At 34.8% G+C, this 13,210-nt stretch overlaps 1 protein-coding gene across 1 annotated transcript; it reads right to left on the reverse strand.

Moving 5' to 3' along the window:
* Positions 1 to 4,522: 4,522 nt before the first annotated feature.
* On the reverse strand, positions 4,523 to 5,361 carry LOC147480975 (uncharacterized). The gene is made up of 3 exons (XM_086578798.1): positions 5,064 to 5,361; positions 4,799 to 4,991; positions 4,523 to 4,556 (listed from the first exon to the last, which is right to left on the reverse strand). The coding sequence occupies exons 1-3, from the start codon at positions 5,359 to 5,361 to the stop codon at positions 4,523 to 4,525; spliced, it is 525 nt and encodes a 174-aa protein (XP_086434924.1).
* Positions 5,362 to 13,210: the final 7,849 nt, after the last annotated feature.

Here is a 13,210-nt window from a genome sequence, read left to right on the forward strand (position 1 = left end):
ATTAGTTAGAACTCCAATTTTGGTCACTTATTTTAATTTCTCATATTTGCTTGGGGACAAGCAAAATGATGTTTTGGGGTGGTTTGATAAGAGCCTAAAATTGTAGTTTTAACCCCTTAATAATATTACATTTAGACCAATTATGTGTATAATAAATAAAAGTTAGTACTGTTTACGTGCTTTTGTGTATTTCAGGTCTTTGAGTCAAATATGTGAAGAAATATGTCACTTTTGCAAGAGAAAGGAGCAAAGGTTGGTTGCTAAAAAGTTCTATGATTAAAGCCCAAGTTTCAAGGAGAAAAATTCTTTTTAAATCTCAATCAAAGCTGAAAAGTCAAAGTCAACGCGGGCAGAAATAGAGCAGAAAAGTCAACAGAACTTCTGCAAGCCGTATCTTTAGACTCAGACCTCGGAACTGGGTCTATTATACGTCAAAACGACCAGATCGGAAAGAGCTTTCTAACGGTCTAGCTCTTGATCCAATCAGAGGAGTAAAAGTAAATAAAAAGTCTATTGCAGTAATTTCTAGCAGAGAAACCCTTTATGGACTTAAGTAATTAGGTTTTGGGATTGATTTAATGGCCCAAAACATAGCTCCAAATCCCATGCATGAAATTGTAAACCTAGCTCTCTCCTATATAAAGAGGACTAAGGCTAAACTCATAGGATCTCTTTTTTTAGTTAATAAATTAGTTTTCTTCTTGAGTTAAATGACCCTAGTTATTGTTTATTAGCCTAATCACCATTAATAAAGCCAAGTTTTTTTTTATCTTATTTTAATTATGTTTTATTCTTCTTCTTATTATTTTAATTATGATAGTCTCATGATTCATAGCTAAACCTCCATTAGAGGGGTTTGATGAATCTTTGATGAAGACTTGATGTGTTAGTGTAGAATAAGTTGTAGTAATTTATTCCACTTTAGAAGGTAGTTAATTCACCATGAGAATGGGTTTAAATTGCCTCACATGCTAATTATTAGTTGGTACTTTTTAGAGATTGTCATGAATAATTAGGGATTAAAAAACCCAATCTTTATGTGAAAACATAAAGATTAGGATTACAATAAATCTATGCTAGTCTATTAAGTTTTAATCAAGGTGGAATCAAATGCCCCTAATACCTCTCTTCCCATTCACATCTTATAATCAAATTGCCATAGTATAAATTATCATATCGTAATTAGCTATTTTCACCATATTAGTATAATTTAATCAAATACTCTCATTGATATTATAGAATTGTTAAGTTTAATAAACTATTACGTCTAAGAAATTAGGAGTGGAACGAATTCTTTACTCCACCATATCGCAAGATAACGAGAGTAGAACTTTGATTAAAAGAGTAGAATAACTAGCTTTCTTATTCCTAGCATAAATAAATATTCATAGGTAAGAAACTGTCTTTTCTCTTTCATCATTGTAGGAAACTCTACCATGAAGGAAAAACGTGGTTTTGGGAAGAAACAAAATTTTGTTTCTTATGGGCATTTTAATTTGAATAGATGTTCATATGTTGGAGAGATATCTCAAACGGTGGAGATTGATGCCGCTCCTTGTGATGTAGATAGGTACATAACTGATAATGAAAGTGAAACCACAGTTGAAGTTGTAGATGCTCTAGCCCATGAGCATAGTGAAGTTGTGAAGCCATTTGTTGTTGGAAGCCATATGAGGTTTCGGGGTGTTGGAACATCTCCTACTCTAGGAGATGGTGTTGGAACATCTTCAGTATACTCAGTGGAGATGGTATTTGGTAGTTTGAACCCCATTGTGTTGAAGTTTGTTGGTGATCCCTTGAGGGACTCACACCCTTCCGGGCATTGATATGGGCATGGTTGTTTATTGACCCTTTTTTAGGGTTTGGAAGAACTACGAAGACTTGATCCCTTGACCTAGTACGTAGGCAACCACTACGTGGTGCAATCATTGTTGGGTCCCTAAGGACATTGATGGTTGGATTGGTTGGTTCTCTCTTTGATATTTTTTGGTTGGTTGGGTGTAGCGCATTGGTTTGTTGACTCGAATTTGAGAAATTCTCGCCAAGGTGGAGAATTATTGGGACGGTTTGGTCTGACCAACCAACCGAGATTAGTTTCGACCGAGATATTGTGAAATTTTGACAAGTAGTCAAAATTTCAAGCTACACTATAAAAACAAAGTTAGGGTTTAGATATTAAAAAGTGAATAGACAAAATTGGTTGTTAGGGTTTGGGATTTGATGCCTCTCTTGAGAGCTGTGTTCATGCCCAAACTCATTGGTAGTTGTCTGCACAATTAGTTGTTTGTTGTAAGAGAGATTTGTGAGGCCATAAGAAAGGGGAATTTGGGGGGTTCCATTGAACCAAGGTAAGTGTGTAACACTATTTGATTCTCTTTCAATTGGAGCTTCTCTTTGGTTGTGGATTAGGCACAAGCCAAACAATGTAAATCTTCTTCTCTCTTATTTGGTTGATTGGTTTGCTATTTTGGTGAGTAGTTTATATTATTTACTATTTGTTAAGGAGTTATTTAGTTTATTTTATACACCGTAGTTATGGGTTGTTTCTTTTACCACGTTGGTATTTGGTTGTTCGCTTCCATTGCATAGATTGGTGTGCTACATAGTTTTTGGGGCACAACAGTAAAAACTTCCACTCTCCTGATTTAGTACATTCACTAGTTCTTTGACTCATGCGTTGCACGGGCCAATCTATTTGGATTGGTAGAGTTAACATTTACGCAAGTACATAAGAGTAACAACATATATAGAAGTGTAGCTATATGGATACTATGGTATCTAAAAGTATATATTACGTACTAAGCCATCTGAATTCTTGTACAGAGTAAAGAATTGGATGTTATACAAACAACATAGTTGAAGTATATATTGCATACTAAGCCATTTGAACTTAAATTTTGAATCAATCTGTCAAATTCTTATATTGAGTAAAGACCTGGATGTTATAAAGGCAACATAGTTGAAAGTATGAGGCAAACAGAATTGCAACCTTCCAAGAAATGATGTTAATTAGAGCACTAGCAAAATGCCAACATGGACACAACAAACTTACACTTAGACTTATTTTAAGCCATGGACTGTGAAAAGTACAGTGTTTGCTAAGCTGGAAACAAAATGACATAAGTCGAATCAATTAGAAGCGACCTAAGACAATTTTTTTACTTAGAAATTAAAACCATACAGCCTCGACCTGTCTTCCAACTCCGATACAACTAAATGAATAAAACTTTAGAAAAATAGACAACACAAAATAATCGGTACATTACCAATACTCAATGAGAAAAGATTGGATGCAAGAAGTAAGGGTAAAATAGTTAATGAGAATAGCCATTTTTGAAGGTTATGATAGAAATACGAAAAAGAATAAAATGTATAGTATGATAACTGAACACCTTAAAGTACCAAGCCTATGATAATTCTGTCATTTTAGTCGAAAGGCATAGGGTCCCTGGCCTTTATTTATCTTCCTATCAACCTCCCCACCCATTGATGTAAAACCAAATATCATATTGTAAGCGCAGATATTTCTCTTGAATTCTTGCGTCCTTCTTCCCCGCCATATTCTAAAAGAGGACCCAAAAAGTGAGGTGGGTCTTTTAGTAAAGGTACCTGGACTTTTCCCGCTTGGCAACAAATCGAAAAAGATGGACGATGTGGCCGTTTTGACTTCTAGTTCCTTTCTTCATACCATGCAAATGCTCTACAATGATGACATAGTTGATCCATTGGCCCCAAATAATGCGTCTCCAACAAATGGCCTATAATGAAATAAAAAATTAAAGTCATATCTATGTTACCTATACCTAACTCCATAATTAAAATTCTCTGGAAAAAAAGTACATAACCCATTCATCATACTTGAGTCTCTTTCACTATTATGTGAACATCCATTAAACTATTCATCTCGCAAAGACACATTAACTTCATCATTTGCAACGGTGCAACCAATTGCGGAGCCAGAAATATAAGTGAGGGTGAGCCACCCAGAAACCAAGCATAAAAAAAATTACTATACTAATTTTTTTTTAACTAAAAATTCAAACCCGATCACAAAACAAGTATATTTTGAACATAAAAAAATCATATAAAATTACTGCAATAAATGTATTATAAAAAATAAGAAAAGAAAAAGAATTCAATCTAAACAAGTACTTCTTCATAGTTGTCTTCGGTTGTCTTCTTTTTTGTCATCCTTCTCCATCTTTTGGAAGCGTTGCAAGATTAACTCGGTATCAATGCTATCAAAAACTTCTTTTTCAATGTATATTCTTAAACAATCATTCAACCATTCATCCACCATCCGATTGTGTAGACGATTCTTTATGATATTCATAGCAGAAAATGCCCTCTCCACGGTAGCAGTAGCAACAGGTAAAATTAGCACCAACTTAATCAACAAATACACAAGTGGGTACACAATGTATTTCTTTCTTTCTTCGTCTCAACCATTTTTTCGGCGAGGTCGCTAAGTCCATTTACTTTACCAAACTTAGTATCAGAGCGCACATCAATGATATAATTCTCAAGCTGATCCGCTAATTCCATCTGATCTATCTCTGAAAAATCATCGGGATAAAGTCAAGAAAAATGGATTAACTTTTGTTTATCGAAAGCAGCAAACGACTCACAAGGATCAAGACATGTCATGCAAAGAAGTAATTCTGTGTTTGCTTCATTAAACCGGTCATTTAACTCTTGAAGTTGCAAATTAATACATTGATAGAATAATCCAACACAATAGTAATGTAAATTGGTGGTTCTTTCCGCTCTTCATCGAGACCTCCCTCGAGCCACATACCTCTCTTCCATATTTGGAACAACCACATCATTTTTGGTACATAGTGAAGAAACTCCAATCAGGAGACTATCCCACCCATCATCTCTCATCCTCTGTAAGCAAACCTTTGTTATTTTAACAAGAACCATAAATTTAACAATGTTTTGGTCTTCATGCTGCAAAACCTTTGACAAATCATTACTAATTCCTAGTACTACTTTCATCAAATGCAAATTTAAGATAAATTCAAAAAACTACACTGAACTCAAAAATCCGTAAGCCTTACCTCTTTGTTCCGAGCTTGAACCATTTTTTGCTACATTATCAAGCACATTGAGTACTAAACCGTAAGTGTTAATTATGCCAAGAAGTGTATAATAGTGTGAGCCCCATCGAGTGTCACCAGATTGTTTAAGACTAGTCTCTTGATTCAACCCTTTGCCACTTGAAATTTCTCTACTTAGTAAGGCTGCAACAACTCTAGCCTTCATTGCTTCGCGTAACATATCACGTCGCTTACATGATGCTCCAACATCATTTACCACATTAGAGAGAACACTAAAAAAAGTTAGCAATTGACTCATGGTTCTTTGCAACTAATGCAATGGCTAACTGAAGCTGCTGAGCGAAACAATGAACATAAAATGCAGACTCATTCTCTTTCATTATAACGTTTTAGGCCATTCAAATTACCCTACATATTGCTGGCCCTATCATACCCTTGTCCACGCAGTCTAGATATGCTTAACCTATGCTTAGAGAATAACTCATCAATTGGCTTTTTAAGTGTTACTGAAGTAGTTTCCTTAATTTGCACAACTCTAAAAAATCTCTCAATCATGCAACTTTTCTTGTCGACATAACGCAAAACAACTGCCATTTGCTCTTTAATTGATATATCACGTGCTTCATCAACTAAAATAGCAAACAATGAATTTCCATAATTCTTTAAAATAGCATTTGTAGTTTTCACAGCAGCTGCAGGCGAGGTCAATTTCTGATTTTTAGAAGCATTTTCAAGAACGTTCTTAATGACTTCATTATGATATTTCAAAAATCGTATAAGTTCAAGAAAATTGCCTTTATTGATCGACTCCTCTGATTCATCATGGCCACGGAAAGATAAACCTTGTCTGAAAAGAAACCTAATACAATCAGTTATTGCAGTTAGATGTATTCAATAATCCCTTCGAACTTGGTCAGATTGTCTCTCAAGAAATGTTTTGATATGCTGCTCTTGATTTAGCAATGCTCGTGCTGCCCAATAAGCAATATTATGAGCACTATTTGGTCTTCCAACATGCTCTTTTAATTTGGATTACCTTTCCCAATTAGTAAACCCCCTTGTGAGAAAAAAACATATCCACCTCCTTGTGCTCCCTGATCAGGTTTAAGGAGATAACAATAGTGACAAAACGCGACATTCTTGTGAATACTATATTCCAACCACTACACCATAATAGGATATTTGCAACGCGGACCTTTTTTGCTTTGCAACGGTTATTTACAGTTAGCAAGTTGTCAACGCTATATAAGCATTAGCAATGTTATAAAGCGTTGCTTTATTTCGGTGAATTTCATGAATTAATTGCCAACGCTTAAAAATCGTGTGAGAAGTGTTGCAAATTAAAAACTCGAAATATAAAACATAACTTTACTCTCTCTCTCTCTCACCGCCGCTACGCTCTCTCTCTGCCCTAACTCTATTTGCTCGGTTTGACTCTATTTGCTCGGTCGATATTTTAGTGATAAAGGAAATGAATTCGGCTTGTTTTCATCGTTTTTGAGGTTTTCTTCATATATAAGTTGTAGATCTGGAAAAAAAATAGTACTAATATGATTTTTCACTTCAAATTTTACTAGATCTAACAATTAATATCTCTCTGTTTTTTGAAACAGGCTCAAAACTTGCTTCGTATAGCAATATAACCTCCTCCTTGCGTCGAACTGCTTTTAACTGAGGTTTTATTTTAACTTTTCATTTAATTTTCTCATGTTTTGGTGTAAGGATCTGGCCTGATGTTGTTTGTTGCGTTAATAAGCCCAACTTAGGAGAAACCCATCTCTTTGGGGAAGAAAATAGGGTATTGTGTTCATCATGGCTTCATTCAGCTGGATTCTTCAACTCCACTCCACAAAGACCTCATTTTTACTCACAAGGATTGGATTTCAACATTAATGTATGCCCGAACTTCACATTTATTAATTCAATAGTCATTAATAAATTCTCGTTGCTCGGAGAATTTGATAGTCCAACCTTTCTTGGTTGGCTTGCAGGTTACAGCAGTAAGGTGCATGATGAGACCAAAAGACTTTGTGCCAATAAGTAGAAGACCCATGTTGGGCTAGAATACATGACATAAGGCAACTTTAATTTTGGACTGACGAGGTGAGAGCTTCTATTGTGACATCTCAAACTTCTTTCAAACTGGAAACACATGAGAAACTGCTCTATTCTGTGGGTTCCCCTGAAAAATGGATATTGTTTGTTTATCCAAATCAATCACCGTTGTACACAGTGTGTAGAGTGTTGGACCTGAAATTTTTTGGCATTTAGAAGAGTTTGTAAGAAGCTTACTCTTAAGTGCTTATGTGGAGGAAGGGTCTTTAGAAAATGATAATCTATGATTAGAGTTAGATTAGAAAGTTAATTTGTTTCAGAAATGCACCCATAGCTAGTGGGAAACATTTTACTAGCCATTGTGAGAGTAAAATGTTACCTTCCATGTAGATGGGATATTGTTTGTCGTTTGTATCTCCAAGCAGTGAAAGAAAATTGGCCTTCAAGAAGTCCCAACTTTATTACTTCAAAATGCAGTATTCCCCCAAAGGCCCAAATTGTATTTCTCTTTTCCACAGCTCATTGACCGTTATGTAAGTGTTTTCTTTTTTATATCCTACATTCATAGTCTTTGCGATGAATTTGTAGATTTCCCTCGTAAAATTGAAGGGCTGTTATATTCATTTGATATGGTCCATCGTTATTTACTTATTTCAATGTGCTTTTTATGGAAGTCATGTTTTCCCTCCAATCGAGGATGGCATTCTTTCTTTGAGCGATAAAAAGATAGGGTAAAAGGATATATTAAGCGGCAATCAACCTGTTCCATTCATGTGTTAGAACTGCAAGCATGAACAACATCGAACCATAACTGGCCTATGGCCAACTGCGCTGTTCCGAGGGATATTGATATATCTAGTTTAAGTTTGGTACGACTGTTTTAAGAAATGGATAGCATGACCTCCTTCTTCGTTAGAGACGAAAATTCAGTTTAATCTCTCTGAACTGTGTAAGTTGGCCTGATATATAACTTGCGAGGAGTTGTGGAGGTCCTATACAATTTTCTTCTTTGTAAAAGTAAGATTGTAGCCATCAATTTGTGCTCAGGGATTGTGATTGCTTGTAAAGATGGTGTAGGGATATTATTTGTTTATAAAAAACCTGTTCAAGTATTCTTGGGTTGAAATTGCAAGTTCATTAGATTCTGAAACAAGTAGATAGTGTTATAATATGAAATGACATTACTTATTTTCCTGAGAAATGATTATTTTTTTATGTCTTTCCATGCCCTTTCTATTCAATATGGAAACGAAGAAGGAACCTTTTTATGTCGGGAATATATGAGTGTGTATGTCTTTGACTCAATATCTAGCATTGATAATTGAATTGACAGATAATGCTACTGTAGACTGTATATATAGACGCATGTTTGAAAAAATTTATTTGTTTTATAGATTTCATGTCTTTCATCTTATTATTATTGATAAGGTTCTTTTTCCGTGTTTGAATTTTTCTGTGTTATTTGCGCCTTTAAGGCTTACTTCCCTATTGAATTAAGGAGTAAATTAAAATGAGATTATCATTCACATGTAGTTCTCGGTTCTCCTGGTGCTTGATGTGCATGCATGCATAGCGAGGGATGCACCTTAATTCCGCCAACTTGTTGTTTTCCTAGTGCATAAATTCTGGGTTGACCACTCGCTTCTCGAGAAGTGAGTTAATTTCCTTTTATGTTTACCAATCGGTTTGGATAACGTTGTTTCCCTTTATGAGTTTAAACATGTTTTTGTTTCTAATGTAAGTCTTTAATTTTTTTTTCAGGCGTGGTGCTTTGATAATCCATTGGCTATGTGTTCTTTTGGATGCTGAGCATGTGTACTTGGAACTCTCCACAATTCTTGAGGGAGAAGTTGACTTGGATTTTGCGTCCATCATGGTTCAGGTTCTGTAATATTATGTGAGAACATCCATAACGATGCCAGGGAGATAATTTATTACAATTTTTGACATATGTGTTGTCTGCTGATTTGGCATATGACAGCTGTTCACAAAAGTAAAGATTGTGGATTCCAATCCAAAGGTACGTCCATCTAGTCGATAACACACTAGTACCAACAGCATATTTTGTTGGAAGACGAGAGAATGTAATGAAAAATATTATCTGGTAAATTGCTAATTTTATCACCAATCTCGCTGCTACTCTGTCCTTCATATACATTTTGCATCTTAGAATTTTCCATTGAAGCACTTTCATCCATGATATACTACAATATCAAGACCAAAAAAAAGACATAATGAATGGAAAAATAATAACAAAATGCTGCAAGAAAAGTACGGGTCTCGAAAATAGCTAAGACATCAAACCTTGAATAGGTATGGTTTAAAGTTGATGTTTCTAAGAAAGTAATAAAAATTTGTGTTGTTTCTAATAAAAATATGCCATGGATTTGACATATGTGCCATTCACCAGCAGCAACAATAAGTCTTTGCTTATTAACTCGGGTGGGTAACTTTTCATGTGCATCGCAGGGCAATTAAACATTTAAACCCCTTGTGAGCTTTTTACGTAAAGCGGTGTACTTGTCTTTCTTGACGGGTTTACCAAAGACGTTAAAGTTCCGTAATTCGATCCACGGGTGAAGGAAGATATTAATGTTAAGTTCTTGGTCCAGCTGGACAAGTTGATCCGGTTGCTCAAGACTCCAATCTTTTCTTACCTTAAACTGCAGGTGCACAGCTCATTTCATTTTGTGTAATCTCCAAAAGCTGTGTTTACATTTGCAATTTTTTGTAATGGTCTATATTATTTCAGTTTTGTAAATCACATTCGACAAGGCTAAAGATACTGAAATGAGCTGATTTTTTCTGGACGTGATCAACATAGTAGGGGGTCATCTTGGGGAATCTAGTAGCGTGTTTGTTTTGTAGGGTCGAGTAAGTACGCAAGACGTTTTTCTTTTTCCAAATCAGACTTAGTTTTGGAAAATATGAAGGTGCTTCTCAGTTTCCATTCTATTAGTTTGTTACCTTAGATTCTTTTTGGATTTGTTAGGTTTCAATGGATTGAATGATTGAGTATGGAATCTTATTTTGTGTGTATTGAGTAGGAGGATTGAAACTATGGGAAGGTTCACTTGATCTGGTCAAGCAACTCCACTTGCGGATTCGGGAGGGACAATTATCTCTTCGTGGAAAACATGTTTTAGAGGTGGGATGTCTGTGCTCAGGTGAAAATCAACAATTTTGCCAGTATGCAACCATGATTATCTTAACTATTTTTGTGTTTGTGTCTAGTTATATGCTTGAGTTAGTTTCTGTAAAATGTACACAAGATGCTTAGCAATTGAGATATTATTGAGCTAGTATATTTTTGTCACTTCCATTTCCAATCACTTTTCTTGGTGAGCACAATTTTTTTTTCCTTTTACAGAAAGTTGATCTAGTACAGAAACAAATTTCTTGTTTGCTTTTAATCTTCATCCTATCCTATTGACAACACTTATTTTATTGATGCATAAGTAGTGTACAATATTTAGTTATAGATTTGCTGATAATACTTCAATGATAAATCAGTTCCTGCACTAGGTATAACTTCCATTCACTCAGATTTACTTATGGATCGTGTTGCTTAGAATAAATACGTATGTATTCCTTGTGCATGGAAAAGCGACAAATCCTCATTTACACTCCCCACATTAAGAAAAAAAAACCTTCCTTTTCATCTTTCCATTCACACTTCTCCTCATTATCATGTACATCTTCAAACACTAATAATAATATATATAAAAACTCCCCAACAGTTTTATTTTTCACTCCATGCATTAAATATCCAACCATTTGATTGTTTAAATTGTCCACAATCACATCCTATAATAGCTAACCTCGTCGAAGGGGGTAAAGTATCCTTTTTTATATTCATTATCCTATAAGGTAGCTAGGTGTCCTTTCAAGTTAACAAGCAGTATTTTGACATTGAATTTTCAGGAAATAAATGGAATTATGGAGTTGCACCAAGGAGTGTATGGTCGACTTGTTTTTTATCATTTGTAATGAGTGAAGCCATCACCTATGCCTGTGCCTGGTAGCTAGAAATTGAAGGAGATACTTGCACTTGGTATTGCAATTGGAAGGTACTTGGAATTGGAATTTATGACAGTGGATGCGTGGATTTTTGTACCTTTCAATCCACGAGTGATTTTCTCTTGTTTAAGACTATTGTACAAAAGTATAACCACTAGAAAATCTTTCAATGTTGTTAAGTTATATGGTTCAATGAGTATTATGCTCGTCTATGCTATCGATTTACTTGTAAAATGTGTGAATGTGGTTCATGGATCAGTAGCTAAAATCGAATGTCAAATTTTTATATTTGTTTGTATATAGAGTCAGGAAGGACAAGCTTTTGCAGATTCACGAAGCCCCAAAAAAAATGGGGTCCCCCGGAAGAAAAAACGGTTATGGTGTAGTGATCAGCAACAGTTTATAAACGTTACAAATGATTTTTAAATTAATTTTTTTAAAATTAACTAATATTTTGCAACGGGTTAAAAAACCGTTACAAAGGTTTTAAATTTGTCTACAAAATAGTTATAAAAAGTGTTACAAATCATTATTGCAATGGTTAATAAGCATTGGAAATTTCTGTTTGCAACGGTTAATAACCGTTGGGAATTTCTGTTTGCAACGCTTATTAACCGTTGCAAATATTTCCAACACTTTACCCACGCCATATTTGCAACGCTTAAAAAACGTTGCGAAAATTATTAGCAACGGTTTTTTGCCGTTGCAAATAGCCTATTATGGTGTAGTGAACCAACTAAACTATCCATACCACTCTTTCTGAAAGCGACGGTTCCTCTTGCCTATTGTCCTTGAAGGAAAAGTATGATTAGGCTAGCAAGGACCCCTAAGCAAATATGCTCTTCTCACCAAGTCATGATCATTAGGATGATAATCTTAAATCTTGTTCCTCAATTCAGGGTCTCCCGGAAGACTAGACAAGTCAAGTTCTTCACGATTTTCATGTTGAACCCGCTTTGATGTAGGTTGTTCAACACCACCATCCTCAGTTTCTTGGTGACTTCGCTTTTAAGAGGATCCTACTTCAACACTAACAACATGATCTGTGTTACTAGTTGGTTGAGTAGGCAACGACTTTTCTTTGATCAAATACTTTAGCATAGCTATTTAAATAATTAAAATAAACCACCAATCAATTTAATTGAAATTGCACGAATTAAAATAAACCACCAATAATGATGTTCACAAAATAAAATAATAATCACAGCCATATAAAAATCTAAATAATATGTTTTAGGAATCAATACAAAAAAATCAAAAAGACGATAAAATTTTTAAAAATATAAAGGTTACTTAATTACCTCCATAAAATCGGTAGATGTAAAGGTTCTTTGTTTGTATAAAAGAGTAGAAGACTTATTTTTTAATAAAGTATAATAGAGAATAGAGAAGTAGAGTACGTGAGAGTTTTTTTTTCTTTCTGTTTTTTTTATAAATACGAGAGAGTTTCTTTGTTTGGGTTTATATATGGGTGGGTTTTCTAGTTTGAGTGATTGTTGGGTTTTCTGTTTTGTTTTTTTGGTACATCTATGCATCAAGTACATCATGCATGTGCGCCCTTTTGTAATTTTGTTTGGTTTCCTTTCAAAAGCAAGTTAAGTGATAAACATAAGTCCGTTAAGTACATGTGCACCTTTTATTTGGTTTACTTTCAAAGCAAGTTAAGAGAAAGTACTTTTTTTTTTATAAAGTTGAGGGTACGCCAGGATGTATCCTAGGCCCCCCTGGCTCCGCCACTGGGTGCAACCATGTATCTGGTTTGTGGTTGTTGTTGTTGTGTCATCCTCATGAACAATAGTATGTAAATGTAAACAAACCGTAGGCGTAGAACAATTAGAAAGCGGTCGTGACCTTTTATTTAAGAACTTATTACATAGACACTCAATCTTCCTCTTTTTGTATTTCTGCCGAAGGATACTTCGGTGAAAGAATCTCGACTTTCTCGCCTCCTCCCTTGTAACAGTATTCATTTGTACCTGAACAAATTTAATATTAATAAATAAGGATATCACAAATAATCGTATACGCATAATTCCCTTCTAAAAAATGTTAAATAGTTATTTGTAAATAAA

This window comes from Coptis chinensis, chromosome 8 (assembly GCF_015680905.1).
Source record: "Coptis chinensis isolate HL-2020 chromosome 8, ASM1568090v1, whole genome shotgun sequence".
In the NCBI taxonomy this organism is placed as follows: Eukaryota; Viridiplantae; Streptophyta; class Magnoliopsida; order Ranunculales; family Ranunculaceae; genus Coptis; species Coptis chinensis.